Raw genomic sequence first — 23810 nt, 5'->3', positions numbered from 1 at the left:
GGGGAGCGTGACCACAATGTGACTAGACCATATTGACCATACTGTGAGGGCAACGAAGCTAAAACCACCACCTGACCTAACCTATCGAAGTTAGTCCCATAACTTCTAGGCTAACGAAAGGGAAAGCGCCTCAAGCGACCAACCCTTCAAAGTTAAAAGCACACCTATCCCTTTTCTATAGGATAGGATTCGTGCTGCTTCCTGCCTCCAATAATATTTCTATGGATATGTATGGTCCTAGCGACTCGCAGATCTCATATGTCGTCTTCACATCCCGTCGGGAGTGTGAAGCGAACACAGAGTTGCTTCGCTCAACGTGGCACTCAGGATATTACCGAGTGTCATGCTCTGTTGAAATGCTTCCGAGGCCGCGCCCTCACCTCGTGAGCATTTACTTTAAAAGGTTTCAAATCTTTGTTCAAACATGACGAATGAGCCTCTTAGAAAGACTCCTTAAAAATAACGCCAGGGCGTTCTTCGACATGGGCAAGTCTGGTCTTTTTACGGAACAACCGCAGATTGTCCGAATGACCTCGACTTTCTTTAGTTTTATCAAGATAAAACTTGAGAGTCCCGACAGGGCACAGACTCTCTGTGGCTCTTGCCCAATAATTTGTGCCATCCCCTTGATCTCCAGGTCTCTGGGCCAAGGGTTAGACGGGTTTTCGTTCTTAGCAAGAACGGAAGGCTTAGAGGACACCGAATTATGTCCTACTAAAGCCAAAACCTCTGATGATGGCTAAAACCTCACTAACCATCTTTGCCGCAGCTAGAGTGGTTAGAAAATTAGCCTTTCTGGTTACGTGTATTAAGTTTACAGAAAGGAGAGGTTCGAAATGCTTTGACATCAGGAACTTCAGACTACATCTAAGTTCCATGCCGGAAGAAGTTCGATCTAAAAAATTTCAAGATTTCCACAGACCTCAAAGATCGTGAAGGGCTTTGTTGTTTGACAGATCCGAATCTCTGAGCCTAGAGGCCGTCAACATATTTCCGTATTCTACAATAGTTGGGACTGCTAGCTTATCCCATACTTCAGACGGAATGGGAAGGCGGTAAAGTAATTCACAGAGGTCAGAGGTGGAGGAACAGTCATTCTTCCTGCCCTATGTCCAGGAAACGGCCCACTCCGATTGGTACACTGCAAAATATGCAGCACTGCTTTGCTTTGGCAATGAGACTTGCAATTAATCTTGAAGATCCTCTCGCTTCTTGACAGTCTGAACGTATTCAGACTCAGAGCGGAGAGATTTTAGGTACCTCTCGAAGTGAGGCTGTTAGAGTAGACCGATTCTCTCGGGAAGGGTCCTGGAAAGTGCTCTCTGAAGGACGTGACCTCTGTGAATCCAGCCTCTCGAAGGCCAACATGGGGCGATCAGCGTCTTTCTCACTCCCTCTGACGCCAGCGATTATCTTATTACATTTCCTAAGCTTTTGAATAGGGGAAAAGGGCTAACCAACTATCCCCATTCCATACTATAGGATGGCGTCTATTGCTACCGCTCTCGGATCGAGAATAAGGGCGCAACGTAGAGGAAGCTTCTTCGTCTTCAATATTGCAAAATCTACGAAAGGACGTCCCCAAAGTCTCCACAACTCTCGACATACTTCTAAGCGAGGATTACTCAAACGTCAGTAGTTGCTGCCGTCGATCGAGAAGAGAAGATCCGCACGGACGTGCAATCGTGTAACGAACCTCTTAAGGATCGTTACGTTCCGTTCCTATGCCGATAACCATCTCTCTTTTCTTGGGATATGAGAGAGCTGCGGAATTATCTGAGATGATTTGGACCACTCGACCAAAACCTCACTCTTCGAGGAACTGGAGAGCCAACCAAATTGCTTCCAATTCTATTAGATTATGTGCCAGGACCTCTGTCCGGATGCCTGGCTCCCTCTCAGTATCACCTGAGGTGATCCTTAACCCATTGAGAGACGTTTAGAATTATCTCTAGATCTTTGATGTTATTTCAGTTCTCCTGTAGGAAAAAACTGTAGAGGTCTGATTGCAGTCTATTCAGGGAAACAAGCTTCTCCAGCGAGGAAATGGTCCCCAGCAGACTCATCCATTCCCTCACTAAGCATGCTTCCTTCCCTAATAAGGCTGCGCTTTGCATAAGCAGGAGAGCATTATTATAGTGCTATGCTGCGGTAGACTCGTACAGAATTCTGTTACAGTGCGGTAAGCAGCGCCGAACATGTCTAAGAGATATCTCTGTTGAAAATTTCTTAGCAAAGGAAGTCGTTTATTCATGATTTACCAGAAATCCCCTCAACCCGAGGCGAAAGTCATGATTGTAGGGCAGAGATACGGTTCGTAAATCAATCCCGCGGGAGAGAGAGACGTAACCGACTGAGCAGTACAACGAGCTACCTAACACTGAGTTGGTGACAGTGTGAGACCCTGTGACAGTTACAGGCAGCAGCTTATGTTCACCTTCTCGCAGTCTTATGCCGAGTTGCCAGCTATTCTATTCATCTAAGGAATAGATTTTCCATTATTTGCACAGAAACTCTCAAGTTGGCATATTTAAGCGAAACAGAATTCGCTAATACAGAAGCTGATTTTGTGTTGTCGTAACATTACGCTTAATTAACCAAATGTTAAATCGGAAACTCCTGGAAAGTTGCCGGGAGTACCGATTAAATATACTGCGTCATCCACAATGACAGCAACCTCTCGTTTCGCACTATTCTGCCAGCTACTCTCTTCTACGAAGGAATAGGTTCGTTACTATTATCGATCATAAGAAAATTCTCAAGCAGGCATATTTAAGCGAAACATAATTCGCTACATGCAGAAGCTGAGTTGGTGTTGTTGTAACAATACCTTCAAGCATTGTCCTTACACCGGAAACTCCTGGAAGTTTGCAGGAAGGACCGATTAAATACACTTAAAATAACAGTCCTTTCGGTTGCCATCTGTAGAGGTAACTACGATATGCGTATATGACTTGAACTTTACATTAGTAATATGACGCAAAGATAAAATACTTAAGTATTGCAGTCACTTGAACATCTAATTCTCTACTACATTCTTTCCTCGACGAGGAAGAGAGAGAGAATGGAAATCGACTGTCTTCATTCTCTTTGCCAAGAAAAGGAATAATATTATTCAAATGGAAATCCTCAAGTGAGAACCGAAGATCGAAAAGGAAAGTTCAAGCTTCTTATGATATTTGACATAAGACTTCATGGACGTAGTCTATAAGTCTTTTTCCTGGATGAGCCTCTGACTATGAATGAGAGCTCTTTCGAAATTTTGTTACTTAACCGCTTATGCGATAAAATGTTATTAAGAACTTTGTCAATGAGAACTACCCAATTGCATGACGGAAAGTAATCCAGGAATTCGAGCATATAGCCTTCCCGATTCCCGCAGAAATCGAGGAAGGGGCAGGATTCCTGATTAGAGAAGCGTCCTCGCTAGCGTCCTGGCGAGCGTCCTCGCTAGCGTCCTGGCGAGCGTCCTCGCTAGCGTCCTGGCGAGCGTCCTCGCTAGCGTCCTGGCGAGCGTCCAGATGTGTAAGACAATCGAGCGTCTTCCAAAAAGCTTATCAATGTTTATGACGTCGAGCGTCTTCCAGAGCGTCCTGATGAGCGTCTCTTCGTGTGAGGACGTCGAGCATCGGCAAAAGCTTCCTCACGTCTCAATGCGTAGGACGTTGAGCATCTTCAAGAGACGTCCTCGCGAGAGTCTTACCGAGCGTATTGGTGCCTAGAACACCAAGGGCATCTCAGAGAGGATCTTGTCGAGCGCCCTGATGCATGAAAGGCCATAAGACTTGACCATACCGTAGACTTAAAGTGAATTCTCTACTACATTCATCTTCTCACTAAGCATGTACTCTAATAAGCCATGCTTTCGTAAGCATGAGAACATTATAATATATAGTGTTCTGCTGCGTTAGATTCCTTTAATAATGTTACCTACGGTAATCAGCATTGAAAGACTGGAATATCTTTCTTATTGAACGTTTCTTAGCAAAAGGCAGACAATATTTTATTTATGTTTGCTTAACTATCCCCTCAATCCGAGGCGCTAAGACCGCGATTGTAGGGGAGAGATACGGTTAGTCATTCCATCCCGCAGGACCGACCTCTCATGACTGAGCAATAGATGGTTACTGCGTTGGTCTAAGCGATAGCAGCCCCCTCCGTTAGCTGTCTGGCCTTACTCTTCAGAGTTGCCAGCTACTCCATTCAATAAAGGAATCTTATAAAATTATTATCGAACTTCAGGAAGTTCTTATTAATGTATATTTAGCGAAACAAGACTTCGATAAATCTAGAAGCTAATTAGGTATTGTCATAACAATCCCTTTAAGCGTAGTCCTTCCTAGGAAAGTCCTGTAAGGATACTGGTAATAGAGTTGCACAGCAAAGAAGTAACTACGGTATGTGCTTATGATTTGACCGTATCGTATTATCATACAGCAGATACTCTACTACCTTCTTTCCCTGCCGAGGCAGATAGAGAAAGGAAAAAACTTTTACTATCTTCGTTCTTTTCGTTAATAGAACGATAGAAAGAGAATATATTTCCTTAAGGAAGGAAGTTAATCCAGGAACTCTTTAAATCTTCGTAATTTCCTCATAAATCGCGGAAGAGACAGAATTCCTGTTCATCTCTAGGGTTTACGGAAGGAAGTAGATATTTCCTATCCGCCATCATACCCAAACGTCGATAAGATTCTTATTAAGAAACCAAGGTTTCTCCCGTACGTCTTGGTAAAAACTTCGACATGACTGTTGCTTATCAAATACGGAGGCGTCCCGAAAAGCGTCCTCAAAAGCGTCCTGCCTTCAAGGGGAGCGCCGCTCATGAAGCGCGCTAGTCATAAGCCGATGTACGGTGATCGTCGTCCGACGAGTATTATGGACGTTCGCAACTCCTGACAAAGACGGCGGCCGCTTGTGCGACATCTTGCGTCTCTGTCACGCTCATCGACACTTCCAGAAACGCACTCAAAAGAACGCCTTTGTGTTCTTGGTTGCGAGGATGTAGAAAGCGACTAGCAAGGAAAAGGAGAAGAAGACTGCCTGACTTGACAGACAGACAGCCTCAAATCCTTCCTTCAGTAAATGTGTTTTGCACTTCTCTTGGCGACAACGAGGCCAACCGAGAAGGGCTGAACCTGTGAGAAGACGAGGGTACGCCTTCTTCCTTTTCACAGTAAGAATGATAAGGCGATCTGGGCGCTTAACAGCGTTCTTCCTATTTCCTTCTTCTTTCTCCCATGTGTTGGAAAGTCGTCAAATTGTTAAGGCGGCGATTACAATCGCACGACAATAGAGAGAGGACGTGAAGCGTCCTCCTCAATAAGCTTCTATTTAAAGGGCGCGAGTCCTTCCGAGAGCTCCAACCCCTGTACGGGGAGGACGCCTCAGAGGACGAGAAGCAATCCTTCAGGATTCGTGCACGTGCACGATCTTTGGCAGCCTGAGAAGCGTCTTCAGGTCTTGCCGAAGGGACGCCAGATCGGTGGGGGTTCCTCGTAACCCTCCTTCGGCGTTTCGACATGCCCTCTCCCTGTGGTCCTAGGGAGTCCGACAGAGGTCTAGACCTAGAGGCTTATAAGGCCGATCTGACGCCCCCTCCACAACACTAGGGCAAAAATCAACATCACTACACTCACAACACTGATTGGAGAGCGAGCACTTTTTCAGCTTACTTGATGTAATCCACCATAATAGAAAGGGCATTACTTCTCACAGAACTTCCTCTAGGCCCGTAAAGCCATACCACGGGTTAGGCAAAATAAAGTCTACTGGTTCTGTTACTGTGGAGGAAGACCTCCTGATTCTATCACGCTCTAATTTGCGTACATACGAATCATACGTCTCTTTCGGAATCAGTCAACATTACACTAATTACATTGATCTTTCAACAAAGAAAACATGTAAACGTCATGTATACTAAGCGAGTGTCTACCGAAGGTTTCGGTAGCCTCCCCTTACCCGTTGCAGACAACAAAGCCTGAAACTAGGCTAACTAGATTCAGACATCATATGCAATGAAAAAATTTTAATTAATTTATGATAGCGTATGCCTAGCCACAAATCCAAGTCAATCATTCAAAAAAATAAGTAGGATACTTAAGCGGCTAATGAAGTTTCAAAAAAAAATCCTAAGCGGAGGTAGTGGAAACGTGTTTTCACTACCGCGACAGAGAAAAATCTGAATAGAAAATGGGGAATGATTCCTGATATCCGCCTCCCAGCGGCGGGAATGGGTACTACCCACCTGGCCTGCCCATGTCCCACTGCGTGTGCCGGGAGTTTTGAAATTCTGTCGGACTTCGGAGAATACAGCTATATATATATCTGACAGGTAAGTTTCATGAACAAAAAACTTTTTTTGAGTCGACGTATGGTACGTCCATTCGGCATACGGGAGACATTTTGACTCGACGTTTAATAACGTCCATTCGGCGTTTAAGGGATATATATATATATATATATATATATATATATATATATATATATATATATATATATATATATATATATATATATAATATATATATATATATATATATATATATATATAGATATATAGATATATAGATATATATATATATATATATATATATATATAATATATATATATATATATATATATATATATATATAAAATAGTACAAAAACAAACACTTCAACATTACTTTGTATGTGGTTCCTTAGGGTTAAAGATATTCAAAATAAAACATAAAAGTTACTTACTTGTGTAAGCTTCAACTTCCAACTGACGTGCTTTATCCCGATTGTCAATGTCATTGGTGATGAGAACTACATTCTGATTGTTCATTCTAAAGTGGTGCTTATACCACCAAGTGGCTATACGTATTGCTCGATCATTTCTATCATTGACTGATTCCTTTTCCTCCCTTTCTACATAACAATCACTGAAAAATATCAAGAATCTTAACTATTTGCACATCTACATGGTTAACAAACACTGCATACATCATGATCTTTTCCCAGACATTTCAATGTAATTATGCAACAAAATTTTGCACTATGTCTAAACTTGACTTTATTCCAAAAATACTACAATGAGAATACAATCTGAAACTCATTTTTTATATGCTTTGTTTCATAACTGGTTTAATATTGTAGTTCTTATGAACTGAAAGGATAGATGTATGGATGTTTGGGGCACACCAGGGCTGTAAAGTGCCATGAACACAAATAAACATTGAAATATATGAATATAAAATTCTGATTTTATTAAAAAATAACTACATTTATGATAAAATCAATTTTTTAGGTACTTACCTTCTATCATATAGCTTTATCTGCAACTATTTGGCTTGGGTTCGACAAGTAAACTGAAACAATTAACGAACACTCCCAATCTTAGCAGGGTTGCTCACACTACTCTTAACCTCTTAAGAGGGGAGGAGGGTGGGTTTCAATGATAAGAAGGTAAGTACTTACCTAAAAATATTTATTTTATCATAAAACACATTTTTAAGGTGAAACTTACCCTTTATCATTTAGCTGATTCCAACACTGAGTGAGGAAGGTGCTGAAGAGATTCGCTATACTAACCAAATTATCATATATCTTTAGAAATAGTAACTTCATTGATGCTTACCTAATGAATATGATCCCATGGCAAGTATACTGTACTTGTGAAATTAGAAACTTCATCAAGAAAGGTTCCTTCAGAAGTTGAATGTGAACCCCAAATATGGCTATTGGTTAATGTGCAATGGCAATCTATAGACCCATGTGCCTCTGGCCTGCAGCTGATTGGAGCTAAAATCACAACTAAATTATGATCCCTCAAGAGTTACTACCTACTAATCAAGCTCCTGTGGCACCTCACATCCAAAAACAAATAGGAAGAAAAGTGATACTTAATCAGCTCAGGGTAGCTTTCTCCAATGAGGAGCAATGGCTCTGCGACATTAAAAAAAAATTACATAACTTACTCTAAAAAAACCTGTTTGTCATCATCCACGAACAAACAAAGCAAGGACAACAACAGATACTATACAAAATTATCTAAATAAATAAAGTGTCATAAACTACTATGCAAGAACTTATCCCATACAGTTTTCCTTTACCCAAAAAGGAGGTAGCTAGAGAGATCCTTTATCTGTTTGTGACATAAAGGGAAGGCTAGGAATAATCTCCCAATCCGAAACCAGAGATGCTAGAGTATGGCAGTCTTCACACTGAGTCTCTACGTCCCTCAAGTAATTGTATGAGAATACAGGGCCATACCTCCACTGTGCTGCCAAAATTAGATGATCTAGAGATATTTTGGTGAACACAATACATACATGTAGCCACTGCTCTGATGTCACGTGGTTTCACCTTTAAAAGGGACAAACCTCTGGAGACACTGCATGGTGTGCCTCCAAAATTAAGGACTTAATCAAAAAAGCCATGGCATTCTTAGACATAGGAACCTCAGGCTTCCTGACCGAACAAAATAGGTTCCTACACTGCTTACTTACAGGTTTAAGACAGGATGTATAATACTTCAGAGTCCTAACAGGGTATGTTCAGGATTTTAAGCCAGAACCATAAATAATTGCACACATTTACGAGTTGCCCCTATGAACTGAAAGCCTCCGTTCTCCCTAAATCATCTCAATTCCCATTGACTGACTAGATTTACTCTCCACAGGTGCCCTGAATGAGGGAGGGGCCTATCCAGGCTAAGATTTTAAAAGGATGGGGCCGCTGCAGCTCTGCCTCAGAACTTTCGCTGACCCTGCAGACTCCACTTCACCCCTTTTGCTAACCTGCTTCCTCTGGGGAATCCTACAAGTGTTCTTATACCGTCCATAGTGAACAGAAATATCAGCAGATGAGACGACTATCAGACCCAGGATTTCCAGGTACTATGAGATGTAATTTCTAGAGCAGTCAGTGATCGTTTTTGCCTCTTGTCTGTATTTCATTTCAATCTCCGAATGCGACTTTTCCCCCATCTTTGTTCAGCTTTACACTCTCCAAGTTTGGTTCAATGCTGTGATTAATTACCCTTGTGATGCTAGTAAGGATTTTAATCGTCCCCCTAGTTAATCGTATTCCTTACTATATAAGCCCCCTTGAGTCAGCTTTAATATGTAAAGTTAAGAGCAAGCAGTGTGTAACCACTTCCCACATGTCCCTTGCCTTAGTACTGATGCTAGAATGCAATCTCTTTGCAGACAAATACTGTGCCTGATTGTGGGAGAAAAACTTTGGAATAACACTTACATTAAAATACCTGGTCTGCACAAATTCCTAGCTCTGTGTCCAGTTCATTTCCCAGCCACGTTTCCGGTGGACCTGCAATCAACCATGTCATTCATTTCTGGACCTACCAGTAACTTAAATGTAAATGTAGTTCATTTAAACGGATTCCAGAGTTTATGTAAATTCCTCCTGTTTCAGTAATATGAGCCTTCTGCTGTAGATTTTTGTTTGTATTAACCCTCGTCCCTCCAGGCAAGGACATTTTTAAGAGTGTTATAATACATTTTCAAGGAGGGAACAAGTAGTTCTTTACACAGGGCATAAAACCAGCCCTCCCTCCTAGAAGTTAAGAGTTTCTACTGAAGGGATAGAGAAAACTCTAAGGAGCTTTGGCTTTAACATCAATCTTGGCATGAAAGGAAGCCAGAAAAGATGATTTTGCACCGGTACATGAAAACCCTTCTAATGATGATATTGCTTGCACTACACTTATTCTTTTGGACGAAGCCAAGGCCACCAGAAGCCTCCCTGAGAGGCTCAAAAGGAGAGCCTCTAAGGTATTGTAAGAGAACATCTAGGTGCCATAAAAGAGGTTTCTGAAGAACCTTCGGCATTTCCAGTTGAAATGAGCGAACAACTTCCTGTAAGTTGGCATCTTTTGAAATATCCAATCCAGTATGCCTTAAAACAGAAGCCAGCATGGATTTAGAGCCTTTGATTGAGGCAAAAGACAAACCTTTAGCATACCTTAAGAATTGCAGAAACTTTATTACATTATCAATGCTGGTGAAAGACATGAAATGTCCCTAGACTTGCACCATGATCTATGTATATAATTCCCACTGTTTCTGATATATTAGTGGACTTTCTCCTTATAGAGAGAATAGTCCTTAGACAACTCTGAAAAGCCTCCAGCTCTGAGGAGCTTGTCGACAGTTTCCTGGCAGTTAGATGAAGCAAGCTGACATTTCCATGCAGCCTCCCTATCCCTGTCTATCATTATAGATTTCTCCAAAAATTTAATTGTTTGGGAACTTCTATCAACATTTCTAGGTCTGTGAACCAATGCCACCTCTGCCACCAAGGCGCTATTAGAATCATGGTGGTGTTCCAGGATTCCCTCAACTTCTTCACCACTTCCTTCAACAGCAGAAAAGAAGGGAAAGCATATACGAATAGGTTTGCCCAGTCTAAAGCTACAGCGTCTACTGCCCAGGCTTGAGGGTCCGGATCTGGTGAGACATACAACTGGAGACGATGATTCATCTTCATTGCGAAGAGATCGATGGGAGGCTGGCCTAACTCTCTCCAAACTGCCTTGCATCGTCGGGTTAACGTCCATTCATGGGAGAGTACCTGTCCCGGATGACTTTGCATGTCCACCAGAACATTCAATTGAAGGGATACAAACTGGGGCATTGGGACAATGTTCCTCTACTTCGTCCAGAGGAGTAAATCCATGGTAATAGCTAATGATTCTGAATTCATGCCCCCTTGTCTACCTAGTTACAACAGAGCTGTTGAGTTGTCCGAGAAGACAAAAATTACTTTGTTGTTCACTGCACTTTCCAGCTTCTGCAACCCCTTCTGGACAGCAAACAACTTGCAGTTTATGCGCAGGTTTTCTTCAACTGGTGACCAAACTCCAGAAGTGACCTGATTCCCCATTACTATACCCCAGCCCTTGTCAAGGCGTCTAAATACAGTGAGGTCTGGGCTCGGGGACTCTAGACTTCCCTGCAAGCAGTATCCCTTCGGACATCCATCAACGAAGATAAAGGAACAGATCTGGGTTCCAGGGAACCAACTTTATGGATTGGCTGTGACTCTGTGTCCCAGTGTCTCCTCAAGTACAACTGAAATGGTCTGATCAAGAGAGGTCCAATTCAGAAGGTGGAATGGGAACCCTAAATATGACCATTGGTTGATGTGCAACGAATGCACAATGGCAACTTATTGGTCCCTGTGCCTCAGGCCTGCAGAGCTGATGGGAGCTATAACTACAACTAAGCTATGATCCCTAAAGTTACTACCTACCTAATTAAGTTGCTGTAGCACCTAACACCCAAAAACAAGAAGCACAAATAGGAAGAAAAGTGATACTTAATCAGCTCTGGGTAGCTCTCTCCAATGAGGAGCAATGGCTCAGCAACATTAAAAAGAAAAAATTACATAACTGACTCTAAAAAAAACTGTTTGCCACCATCTTTGAAAATAAATAGTGTCGCAAACTACCATGCATGATTGGTAGTTGAGCACCTAGGACTAACTTCTCCAGAGATGTGGCCTAACAGAGACAGCCAGCAATTGGTTGGCATGCTTTCTGAGGTGAATTCACTTGCTACTGACAAGAAAGTCTACTGACCATGTGTAGGAAAAACCTTGAAAAGAACAGAATCTATCACCATGCCCAGGTAAGTCACTCTTTGAGATGGTTCAAGTGAAGACTTTGCTATGTTTATCAGTAACCCTAGGGCTTTTGCTAACCCTAGAACTAGCTCTCTTGCCCTCAGGCAATCCTCCCTGGACTTTGCAATGATAATCCAATTATCCAGGTACAGAAGCATCTTTACTTCTAGTAGTGAAGCCAATTTGCAATCTTTACTCATAGTAGTAAAACCATTTTACAAAGGGGGGATAGGATCCTATTGAAAACCTGAGGAACAGAACTTAGTCCGAAACAAAGAGCTAGAAATTGGTAAGTCATACCCCCAAAGACAATGCATAAGAACTTTCTTGAATGTTGGTGAATAGGAACATGTAAGAATGCTTCTATCATGTCCACTAGGACTGTGGAGGCTGACTTCATGATAAAAGGGGGACAGTTGGACATAAAGTTAAAGCCTGGATACGTCCAAGACAGGCCTCCAACCTCCCACTGCCTGTTGTAAAATCTTGGTGAAGTAACCTGTATTTCCTCTATAGCTGCCTTCTCTAACAGAGAAGAGACTTCTTGACTCAAGACCCTTCTCTTCTCTGGGCTGGCTCTGTATGACCGAAAGGCTATGGGCTGGTTTAAAAGAGGCGGCACACTCCTGAAAGGTATGAAATGACAATTTGTCGAAAATTGCATTTTTCCTAACTATACAAACCTGAGGTCCTTTAACAATAGGAAAGTAACTAGCGGCAGCTGGGACGGTCGTAAGCTTCGAACAAGGGAGAACGGTAGTTAACTGCTTGTCCGGTCGTGCGCGCGCCGCGCGGCCCGGGCGGTGAAGAATCACTTTTGCTTTAGGCCCATGCAAAAAGTTGCAGAGTGAGGGGTTGGTATGAGGTGGGACTATATGTAAAGGACCTCAGGTTGTATAGTTAGGAAAAAATGCAATTTTCGACAAATTGTCATTTGTTCCGATACGTAATACAAACCCTCGGTCCTTTAACAATAGGAAGACTCACTTCTTGGTGGGTGGAATCTGAGTCTTTTTGGTGAACAGACTGGGTCGTCCATCACCTTGGAATGCCTCCCTGGTCGTGAAGAGCAAGGGAGGGATCCAAACCTCTGTCCGATTGATCGGGGTGTGCACCGCAGGATCAATGGTCAGACCTCTGAGCCAAGTACTAAGAGAGAGGCAAGCGTATCTCTTCGTACCAGCATTGCAAGAACTTGTTCCTGTACAGGAGCCAACATAAAGTTATGGGTTTGTCTCAAGTAGGCATCCACTCCTTCCCCCTTGTTGGAGGGAGTGGAGGATATTTGCTTCTATCCCTAACTAAAGGGATAGATTGGGGCTCGGTTGAGTAGCTTACCTGCATCGGATTCCTTTCCAGCATGGTGACGACCGTGACCTCTGCCCACAGGTAGAGAGAGAGAAAGATGGAGAAGAGAAGCCAGTCGCACTCTCATTCAACCATTCATTCCTACAGTCACACCAGGAATCGATGCTGTTCTGCCTGCTCGGGTGCTGGGTAAGCTTACACAACGTGTGAGCAGCCACCACAGGTCCCAAGGAAAAAGTATCCAAGGACTTGTGGGCAATATCCCCGAAGTAGGAAAAGACGTGAAGGTAGTCTGGTTGGCCCAGACACCTGCCTTCAGGACCTGCGCCACGGAGAAGTTCTTGCGGAACGCCAAAGAGGGTCCAATACCTCTGACTTCGTGGGCTCTCGGTCGGAGCGTACGGATGTCGTCACTACCATCAGCCTCGTACGCTCTCCTGATCACCTCACGCAGCCAGAAAGAAAAGCGTGTTCTTGGATACTTCTTTCTTGGTAACCCCAGTGCTAACGAAGAGGCGTCGACACTCAGGCCTGAGGTGTCGAGTTTTCTTCAGATAGCGCCGTAGCGCCCTCACAGGACAAGCAGCATCTCATCCGTATCGTTGTCGGTGAAATCCATTAGGGAGGGGATTGTGAAAGACTCGAACCTGTCGTCAGGGATCGACGGATTCTGAGTCTTAGCTACGAAATTCGGGAGGAAATCGAGCGTCACAGATCCCCAGCCCCTGGAATGTTTAACATTGAAGGACAGACCATGAAGTTCCCCTACTCTCTTCGCCGATGCCAGGGCCAGCAAGAAGAGGGTCTGAGGGTCAGATCCCTGTCCTGACGACTCTCGGAGTGGCTCGAATGGTCTTCGAGTCAAACTCCTAAGGACGAGAGTCACTCCCCACTCAGGTGGCCTGAGCTCCCTGGGTGGGCAAGACCTTTCGAAGCTCCTCATTAGCAAGGAGATCTCGAACGAGTTCGAGATGTCCAGTCCCCTCAGTTTTAGGACGAGTGCCAGTGCAGCCTATCCCATTTCCTTTAAACTTGTGGGTACTGAGAGGAGCTTCTCTCGGCGAAGAAATACGAGGAAATCCGCTACCTGCTGAAGAGGTTGGGGCTCTGAGAGGAGATAGACCCCGTCTACGACACCAACCACAGAAGAAGGCCCACTTCTTCCCCTGGTACACAGCTGCAGAGGACTGTCTGACGTGTCCAGCCATCTCTGTTGCTGCGCTGCGAGAAAAGCCTCTCGTTCGCAAGAGATGGTGGATAACAGCCAGCCGTGAAGTTGTAGGGACTGGACTGCTCTGGTGGTACCGCTCTACGTGTGGCTGGGCTAGAAGGTTGTGCCAGTGGGGCATCTCTCTCGGTTCTTCTGCAAGAAGAGCCAGCAGGTCCGGATACCAAACGGCTTGAGGTCGTTTGGGAGCCACCAGGATCATCCTGAGATTGGGAGTGACCAGCGCTCGGCTGATCACTTTCCGAATCAGACAAAAGGAGGAAAGGCGTAGACGAAGAGGTTGTCCCAGGGGTGTTGAAGAGCGTCCTCGGCAGCTGCCCATGGGTCCGGCACGGCTGAGCAAAAAACTTGAAGTTTTTTGTTGTGCCGGGTGGCGAACAGGTCTATGGACTGGACGCCCCCACAGGTTGAAGAGCCTTTCCGCCACTTCTGGGTGTAGGGACCACTCGGTCTCTATTACCTGATCCCGACGGCTGAGCTTGTCCGCTACTACATTCCTCTTGCCTGGAAATGTAGCGTGCTGACAGCTCTATCGAATGAGCCGTGGCCCACTCGTGCACCTGCACCGTCAACTGGTGTAGCGGGAGAGACACTAGGCCCCCCTGCTTGTTGACGTATGCCACTACCGTGGTGTTGTCGCACATCAACACCACTGAGTGTCCCATCAAGCGGTCTTGGGAACTCTTTGGAGAGCGTAAAACGCCGCCTTGAGTTCCAGGACATTGATGTGTGAAGGTAAGGTGCTTGTCGTGATGGTCCCACACACCTGCAGCCAGCAACTCCTCCAGGTGTGCGCCCCATCCCTCGGTTTCGATGCGTCTGAGAACAGCAGCATCTCCGGGGGGGGAGTGCGTAGGGGCACTCCCTCTTAAGAAGGTTTCCTGTCGTCGAGCCACCAGGCTAGGTCCTGCCTCACCTTCTCCGTGATGGACACGGGGAAGTAAGGTGGATCCTTTACCTGTGACCAACTCGCCCTTTAGTCTCCACTGGAGATGACCGCAGGTGAAGAAGTCCCGTGAGGAATAATCTTCCTTCGAGTGACGACAGGTGGCCGATCACGACTTGCCATTGCTGAGCTGCCTGTTCCTGCCGAGACAGGAACCGGCCGGCTGCCTCCCTGAATTTGCTGATCCTCAAGTCTGCGGGGCGGACTTGAGCTGCTACCGTATCGATCAGCATACCCCAGGTACTTCATCTTCTGATTGGGTTCGAGATCGGACTTCTCGTAGTTTATCACGATCCCCAGATCGCGACAAAACTTTAGAAGTCGATCCCTGTCCTGCAGCAACTGCGAGCGGGAGCTCGCCAGGACCAGCCAATCGTCGAGATACCTCAGAAGACGTTATCCCGTGCGAATGGGGGATGGGCCCAAGCAGACACCAGCGTGAACACTCTCGTGAACACCTGTGGGGCGGTTGAGAGACCGAAGCAGAGTGCCCTGAATTGGTACACCGTCCCGTCGAAGATGAAGCGGAGGTACTTTCTGGAGGACTGATGGATGGATGGGTATTTGGAAATACGCATCCTTCAGGTCCACTGAAAGCATGATCTTGATCTCCTGCCGAAAGAGCGTCGTCCTTTGAGGATCCCAGAACATATGTCTGCAGATGGACCGGGTTGGAGGTGAGGGGTGGCCGAGATTCGAAGGGTAGTAGATATCCCTCCCGAAGGACGTCTACTATCCAGGTCTCGGCACCAGTAGCGCTGCCAAGTTGCCCAATGGCTCGCCATGGCACCCCCCCACTTCCGGCAGCTGGTGAGGGGGAACGCCGTCCCTAGCGTTTCCCACCTCGCTTATCGACTTCTTCCCAGCACCTCCTCGGGGAAAGGAGGGCTGGGAGGAGGGCTGGTTACGGCCTCCTTTACTAGAATTGAAGCAGGAAGAGTCTTTCCTCGGGGCTGTTCGATGGAGCAGCCGTCTTAGCAGCCGAGGAAGCGCTAGCTAAACTCTTAGGCTTAGCCGCAGATGTTACGAGGTTGCCCAGAAACCTTCGTAACTGCCTGGTGAACCAGTCACGGTCACTGTCATCAGTGCGCCGTCTTTCCACCGCAGCGGTCCACCATCTCTCCGGGAAAGAGAGCGGAGGAACTCTTCATTGGTCCGTTACGTAGTCCATTTACCGCTTCACGCCCGGCCCCCTTGGCTACTCGTGTAAGGACAGCGTCCCTACGACGGAGAACCAAGTTGGTCCACAGGTTTGCCGTCTGATGGCGAGGTAGGAAATGGCCCTACCTCCAGACTGGCACAGTCTCCTGAAGTCGGGGTCGTCTTCGAGGGCAGCGCCCCCGGCGTCGGCCGCGACCTTGGATACTGTGAGGGACCACAGATCCAACCAAGAGACTGCCTGGAAAGCTGCCATAGCGGTAGCTTCCAGGCCCAGTGCCTCCTGCTGCGAGAACCATAGGTTCTCTGACAGGAGCTGCTGCAGGGACACACCTGGAGTTAGCCTAGCTAAGCTCCGGGTTAACCTGTTTGGGCGGTATTGGATCTACTGATGGCACGTAGAACTTCCGCTGTCGCTGCAGAGGAGGAGGAAGTAGCTTGGAAGACCGTCCTGACTTAAGTGAGTCCTCTCGTCCTGAGACGAAATACTCCACCTGGTCAAGGACTGAGTCTGCAAGCTCCGATCGCGGCAGTCCCACCCGTCAATTTGGGTTCCCTCTCTTTGGGCCCCAAATGACTCGAGCCGGGACGTGGGCTCAGATGGTGGTAGCGGCGATCCTTCCCCCAGGTCGTTGTGCTGACGAATCAGCGCAATAACCTGGGCAAAGTTCCTCTGGATCTCAGGAGTTACAGCGTCCTGAGGAGTAGGACCGTCCAGTCCCTCCAACAGGAGCAGCTCTCGAGACCCTCCTCCTTCAGAAGGAGGAACAGCAACAGACCCCTGACGGTCGCCTCCAACCACTTGCGCGTACGACCTGGCTGGTCCTACAACCATGCCTGGTTCGTGCGGCGTCGTGGCGGGATCGTGAGCGGCGCACCTCTCACGATCACTCCTGGGTACCTCGCTCTTCCCGGTGTAGCCCGAGGAAGTTGAAGGTATAGGAGAGACAGACCTGACGCTCCCCCCCGTTCGCTGGCAGGACCAGCGTACGTGGGGGGCTGCAGCCGATCACCAACCGCGGTGGGGATCGTGCTGCAGGCCTGGTCGTGCCGCTCACCTGTGGCGAGCGGCTCGACTGAGCACGTCGACCCCGATCTCGTGCGTCAGACGAGCTGCTGCTGGCCACCGTCTCCGTCCGGTCCCTGTGGGAGCGGCGGTCAGGTGATCTGCAGAGCTCGCTTTCGCGGTGAGACCGGTGAGCGTCCTCACGGCACGTCAAACCGCTGGTACCAGCCGAAGCTGGTGCCGTTGGTCGAGGGGACCTCTTCTCAGCCTCAACCCGTGGCCGGTCAGAGACCGTCACGTCAACCCGAGGTACCGGCTGGTCGCTACGAGAGCGGCCGCTGGCCTGGCGAGCGTCACTTGCGCGACTCTCGACAGTCTTCTGCTCCGTGCCTCTGTCGTGACGGTGAGCAAGCTCAGGCGTCTTGACATTGGCTGCACGGTCGCCCGAAGGAGACCGTACACTCGGACCTTCTCGCGAACGAGAAGTCGAGCCGGTACCTGACTTAGCAGCAGTGCTACTAAGACCAGGCGCGGATGTACCAGCAGTAGCCAGCACATCCTTGGTCCCCGTCTTCTTCTTCTTCTCAGAAGAGGAGACGGGCCCCGTTCCCGAGGGAACAGGAGGACCAGCAGAAGCACCCCCCGTCACGCCAGAGCGAGACGGGCCCTTCGAAGGTCCCGTAGGAGCCTTCTTAGGGGGGAGGAGACAGCCTTCTTCTTCTTCGGCTTGGAAGCCTTAGAAGTCGAAGGGGAAGAGGCGGCAACAGACGACGAAGAAGACGTGAAGACGACGACGACATCTTCCTCTTCTTCTTCCTCTTCTTCGTCAGCTCTCTCAGGACGGACGTCAGGTCTTCCATCCACGGAAAAGTCGGGCCAATTGCCGAAGCAACACGCCCCGACTGATCCTGTCCGGAAAGACCTGAGACCGGTGCAGCACCTCCATGACGAGACGCGACGTGGGCAGGGGCAGGCACGGCAGGAGCGGCAGGAACATCAGCAGCAGGACAGCACCATCAGGACCAGCACCAGCAGGACCAGCACCAGCAGGACCAGCAGCAGCAGGACCAGCACCAATAGGACCAGCACCAGCAGGACCAGCACCAGCAGGCAACATCAACATTAGAGTCCCGCACCGCGCGCTTCGTAGGAGCGGCGCGAGGGGCTGGGCCAGCAAACAATCCGCTGCAGGTAACGGCAGGTACGGCAGCATAATCCGGCGTCACAGACCTCTCCATCTCAGCCAAACTCATCATTGGGACGGGCGGTAGATCCAGGGCGAACTTTTGGGCAGCGCAAAGTCGGGCGTCGGCAGCACATAAAACCCAGGTGGCGGGCGGCACGCCCTCTTAGGCACGGCAGCGATCGGCATTTGAATTGACGCCGTTGGAGTCACTGACGCAATGTGTTGCGTATACACCACATGAGGAGGGGCGGCGTACGCTGGTGTTGACACCGTATTGGTCGTAGTTGTAACCACACCATGAGTTACCACTGCCGACCCCGCTAGCCGTTGAATCAAGCCCTGGATACTGGGGGCGCCCTGCAGTCCCAACGACGCCCACACCTGTCCAAGGTCGTCACTCACAGAAGGCACACCTGAGGGAGGAACAGTCGGGTCAGTTAGAGGGGCACCCTCACGCCTGGGGGAGGACGAACCCCACCCAGAGCGGACGGAAGACCCCGAATACAATTGCACATCCGGGTATCGGGCCACCCTCCCTCCTCCCACACTCGACGGATCGAGTGAGGAGAAGGACTCCGAAACCCCCCCCGCAGGGGAAGGCGCAAATCGTGGGGGCTGAGCTGGGAGGCAGGAAGGATGACGAGGTATCCGTAACCAAAGGAGTCGCTGGAGAGCTTTCCGACGACTCCTTGGTCAACCTACGCCTCTTCCTACCCTCGTACAGCACCCACTGCGCCTCGGACCAATTTACACATACATCACATGGTTCGGTTCGGGAGCATTCTCGCCCCCGACACCGAAAACATAACTCATGAGGATCAATATCTGGGTAAGAGCGGAATCCGCCGCATTTTTACGCCCCTCCAACCCGGGACACACTCTACGGGCAGTTGGTGGGCGCGGCGAAAGCTCTTCTTGATCCATGATTAATTAATCTCACTCAAATGAAAAAAATGAAAAGAAAACAAAGTACTTACAATTTCATTCAAGACCACACACAAACCAGTCAGAAGAAATTGTAACATCCAAAGCACACGACGAAAATAGCGGGCAGAGCGATGACGAACACGTCCTGTCACACCACGGCCGAAAGCAAAAGTGATTCTTCACCAGCCCCCGGGCGCGCGCGGCGCGCCACGACCGGACAAGCAGTTAACTACCGTTCTCCCCTTGTTCGAAGCTTACGACCGTCCCAGCTGCCGCTAGTTACTTTCCTATTGTTTAAAGGACCGAGGGTTGTATTACGTATCAGAACAAATAGCCTTTTGAGAGTACTTTGCTACCCAAGCCAGCATTCCCACGCTTGAGTGAAGAGGCCTAACTTGACCCCCACAGGTACCTGAGGGATCAAAGAACTATTCTTTATTAGACTTTAGATTCTTGTTATAAAAGGAGGAGAGAAACTTCCCTCCCGTTGCAGAACAGGATTTGGAACTTTGGTAGCAAAATTATCCTTTTCTCCTTTTAGCATTTGCAAAGAGAGACCTAGTAAAGAAGGTAGTGTTGCCTGAAGGACATTTAAAAGAAGAGGAAGATGCAAGAGACTTCCCTTTAGAAGCTTGGGACTGATGTATAACAGACCTATTCTCTGCCTTCTCAGTCTCCGAGGCTATAGACGCAGACAATTTTTCATAAATAATCTTCCCAAAAGGATCTGCTGAAATTAAAGACTGTTTACTAAGGGGGGAAACTGAAGGAACCAGCTGAGAAACAAAGTTGCTCTCTTCTGCAAACCTTGAGGTTGCTCATAACATAGGATAGCTCCCCTATCACTTCAAGAAACACCTTACTAGGGAAGTAAAACACCCCCAAGGCCTTGACAAAAGGATAAACACTGTCCAAGTATGTTCAGTACAATTTCACTGAAGGACATGGCTTCAATAGCATTAGTCAAACTCTTATACATATTCTCAGCTTCTGGAATAGAGAACTGCAACCTGCCTGATGCAACAGCGCCTTTCTTAGTCGGAAAAATCATGGACAAAAAGGAGCCATCCACTGTAGGATCAGGTAAAAAGGGGAGTAGCTCCCCTAGCGACTTCCTACTGTGACGGTAGAGTTATTAATTTAATTCATATTGGTTATTTACAAAATGTTTGTTTGTTTGTATGGTGCTTTTACGTTGCATGGAACCAGTGGTCATTCAGCAACGGGACCAACGGCTTTACGTGACTTCCGAACCATGTCGAGAGTGAACTTCTATCACCAGAAATACACATCTCTCACTCCTCAATGGAATGGCTGAGAATCGAGCCCGCGACCACCGAGATGGGACGGTAATACCATACCAACCACGCCGCTGAGGAGCTATATTATAAAATGATTCACCATCCTCCTCTAATATCTTTGGATTATCACTGTAAGATTAATTACAAAACACAAAGAAGGAAAATTTTATTTACCAACGAATGTATAGCAGTGTAGCCACCCTTTGCTGTGTTTTTCTTCTCTCTATGCCTGAGTCATTCCTATTTCTTTTCTTGCAACACAGATATACAGCATAACAATGCACCAAAGGTTTTTGCCACTCTTCCCATTTGTCATGAATTTCTTCTATACTTGAAGATATATCCCCATTGAGGTAAGATTTAAATTTCTTCTATACTTGAAGATATATCCCCAGTGACGTAAGATTTGAAGTAATAATGAAGTGTTAGTTCATTATCAGAATAAATTTGAATAAAGAGAAATAGAATTAGTGAATTAGAACAACTTTGCAACCTGGCATGCACACTAGCCCAATTACAGCACGCTAAGCAGACAACATTTTCCTTTTCGTAAACGGGGGAATTTCCACTGCTGTTGACGATCCTGGACTAGGCTATCCAGTGATTTAAGAAGGCCTAGCCTAGACTATTCATGATATATGAATGATTATGCCTATTTTTGTAAAATAGTTTAGGCTATATAAATTGGTTAAAATGATAGGGGTTAGGCTATACCTCCCTTATGCCAACCTAACCTTACCTCAGTAGCCTAGCCTAAGATCGGATATGTAAACCTTGAGTAGGTTATCCTCGAAGATTTAGAAAAGGCCTAGTGTAGGCTATATTGTATTAAAATGATATTGTCATGATACAATAAAGTTTGTCATACTTACCTGGCAGATATATATATAGCTGTATTCTCCGAAGTCCGACAGAATTTCAAAACTCCGGCACAACGCAATGGGCGGCCAGGTGGTTAGTACCCATTCCCGCCGCTGGGAGGCGGATATCAGGAATCATTCCCATTTTCTATTCAGATTTTTCATACCACTGTCCCCTGAGGGGAGGTGGGTGGGGGGGTACTTTAATTATATATATGCCAGGTAAGTATGAACAAACTTTATGTATCATAACAATAACATTTTGTTCATGAAACTACCTGTCAGAATTTATATATATAGCTGGAATCCCAACCATTGGAGGTGGGAAGGGACAGAATAGAAGGATTAGGAAACACCTCAAAGTGCAGATGATTGACATCTTGATTCCTTAACTGTTAGCATAGCTGACTTCTTGATTACTGTCACCGAAGTCTGCTTTTGCTTTACTAGAGTTGCCAACAAGGTAGTGACCTGTGTAGTTGGTGCGCTCTAGATGATCTGTCAACGGGAGCGTGACCACAATGTGACTAGACCATTATTGACCATACTGTGAGGGCAACGAAGCTAAAACCACCACCCACCTGACCTAACCTATCGAAGTTAGTCCCATAACTTCTAGGCTAACGAAAGGGAAAGCGCCTCAAGCGACCACCCTTCAAAGTTAAAAGCACACCTATCCCACTTTTCTATAGGATAGGATTCGTGCTGCTTCTGCCTCCAATAATATTTCTACGGATATGTATGGTCCTAGCGACTCGCAGATCTCATATGTCGTCTCACATCCCGTCGGGAGTGTGAGCGAACACAGAGTTGCTTCGCTCAAACGTGGCACTCAGGATATTACTGTGAGTTGTCTGCTCTGTTGAAATGCTTCCGAGGCCGCGCCCTCTCACCTCGTGAGCATACTTTAAAAGGTTTCAAATCTTTGTTCAAACATGACGAATGAGCCTCTTAGAAAGACTCCTTAAAAATAACGCCAGGGCGTTCTTCGACATGGGCAAGTCTGGTCTTTTACGGAACACCGCAGATTGTCGAATGACCTCGACTTTCTTTAGTTTTATCAAGATAAAACTTGAGAGTCCGACAGGGCACAGGACTCTCTGTGGCTCTTGCCCAATAATTTGTGCCATCCCCTTGATCTCCAGGTCTCTGGGCCAAGGGTTAGACGGGTTTTCGTTCTTAGCAAGAACGGAAGGCTTAGAGGACACCGAATTATGTCCTCTAAAGCCAAAACCTCTGATGATGGCTAAAACCTCACTAACCATCTTTGCTGCAACTAGAGTGGTTAGAAAATTAGCCTTTCTGGTTACGTGTATTAAGTTTACAGAAAGGAGAGGTTCGAAATGCTTTGACATCAGGAACTTCAGACTACATCTAAGTTCCATGCCGGTAAGCTCGATCTAAAAAATTTCAAGATTTCCACAGACCTCAAAGATCGTGAAGGGCTTTGTTGTTTGACAGATCCGAATCTCTGAGCCTAGAGGCCGTCAACATATTTCCGTATTCTACAAATAGTTGGGACTGCTAGCTTATCCCATACTTCAGAACGAATGGGAGGCGGTAAAGTAAGTTCACAGAGGTCAGAGGTGGAGGAACAGAACCATCATTCTTCCTGCCCTATGTCCAGAAACGGCCCCACTCCGATTGGTACACTGCAAAACAAAATATGCAGCACTGCTTTGCTTTGGCAATGAGACTTGCAATTAATCTTGAAGATCCTCTCGCTTCTTGACAGTCTGAACGCATTCAGACTCAGAGCGGAGAGATTTTAGGTACCTCTCGAAGTGAGGCTGTTAGAGTAGACCGATTCTCTCGGGAAGGGTCCTTGGAAAGTGCTCTCTGAAGGACGTGACCTCTGTGAATCCAGCCTCTCGAAGGCCAACATGGGGCGATCAGCGGCTCTTTCAAACACTCCCTCTGACGCCAGCGATTATCTTATTACAGTTCCTAAGCTTTTGAATAGGGGGAAAAGGGCTAACCAACTACCCCATTCCATACTATAGGATGGCGTCTATTGCACCGCTCTCGGATCGAGAATAAGTGCCGCAAACGTAGAGGAAGCTTCTTCGTCTTCAATATTGCAAAATCTACGAAAGGACGCTCCCCAAAGTCTCACAACTCTCGACATACTACTTCTAAGCGAGGATTACTCAAACGTCAGTAGTGCTGCCGTCGATCGAGAAGATCCGCACGGACGTGCAATCGTGTAACGAACCTCTTAAGGATCGTTTACGTTCGTGCCTATGCCGATAACCATCTCTCTTTTCTTGGGATATG

The 23810-nt window shown here is 46.9% G+C and overlaps 1 protein-coding gene across 1 annotated transcript in view; it reads right to left on the bottom strand.

Moving 5' to 3' along the window:
* LOC135200288 (exosome complex exonuclease RRP44-like) overlaps positions 1-23810 on the bottom strand; it is a gene marked incomplete in the record, with an annotated part of 161420 nt that overhangs the window by 58307 nt on the left and 79303 nt on the right. Inside the window, 1 exon segment of the mRNA XM_064228787.1 lies at positions 6727-6908. Coding sequence (XP_064084857.1) covers positions 6727-6908 — 182 coding nt within the window.

This window comes from Macrobrachium nipponense, chromosome 26, assembly GCF_015104395.2.
Source record: "Macrobrachium nipponense isolate FS-2020 chromosome 26, ASM1510439v2, whole genome shotgun sequence".
Classification (NCBI taxonomy): domain Eukaryota; kingdom Metazoa; phylum Arthropoda; class Malacostraca; order Decapoda; family Palaemonidae; genus Macrobrachium; species Macrobrachium nipponense.
This window is presented reverse-complemented; position numbering and strand designations above follow the sequence as displayed.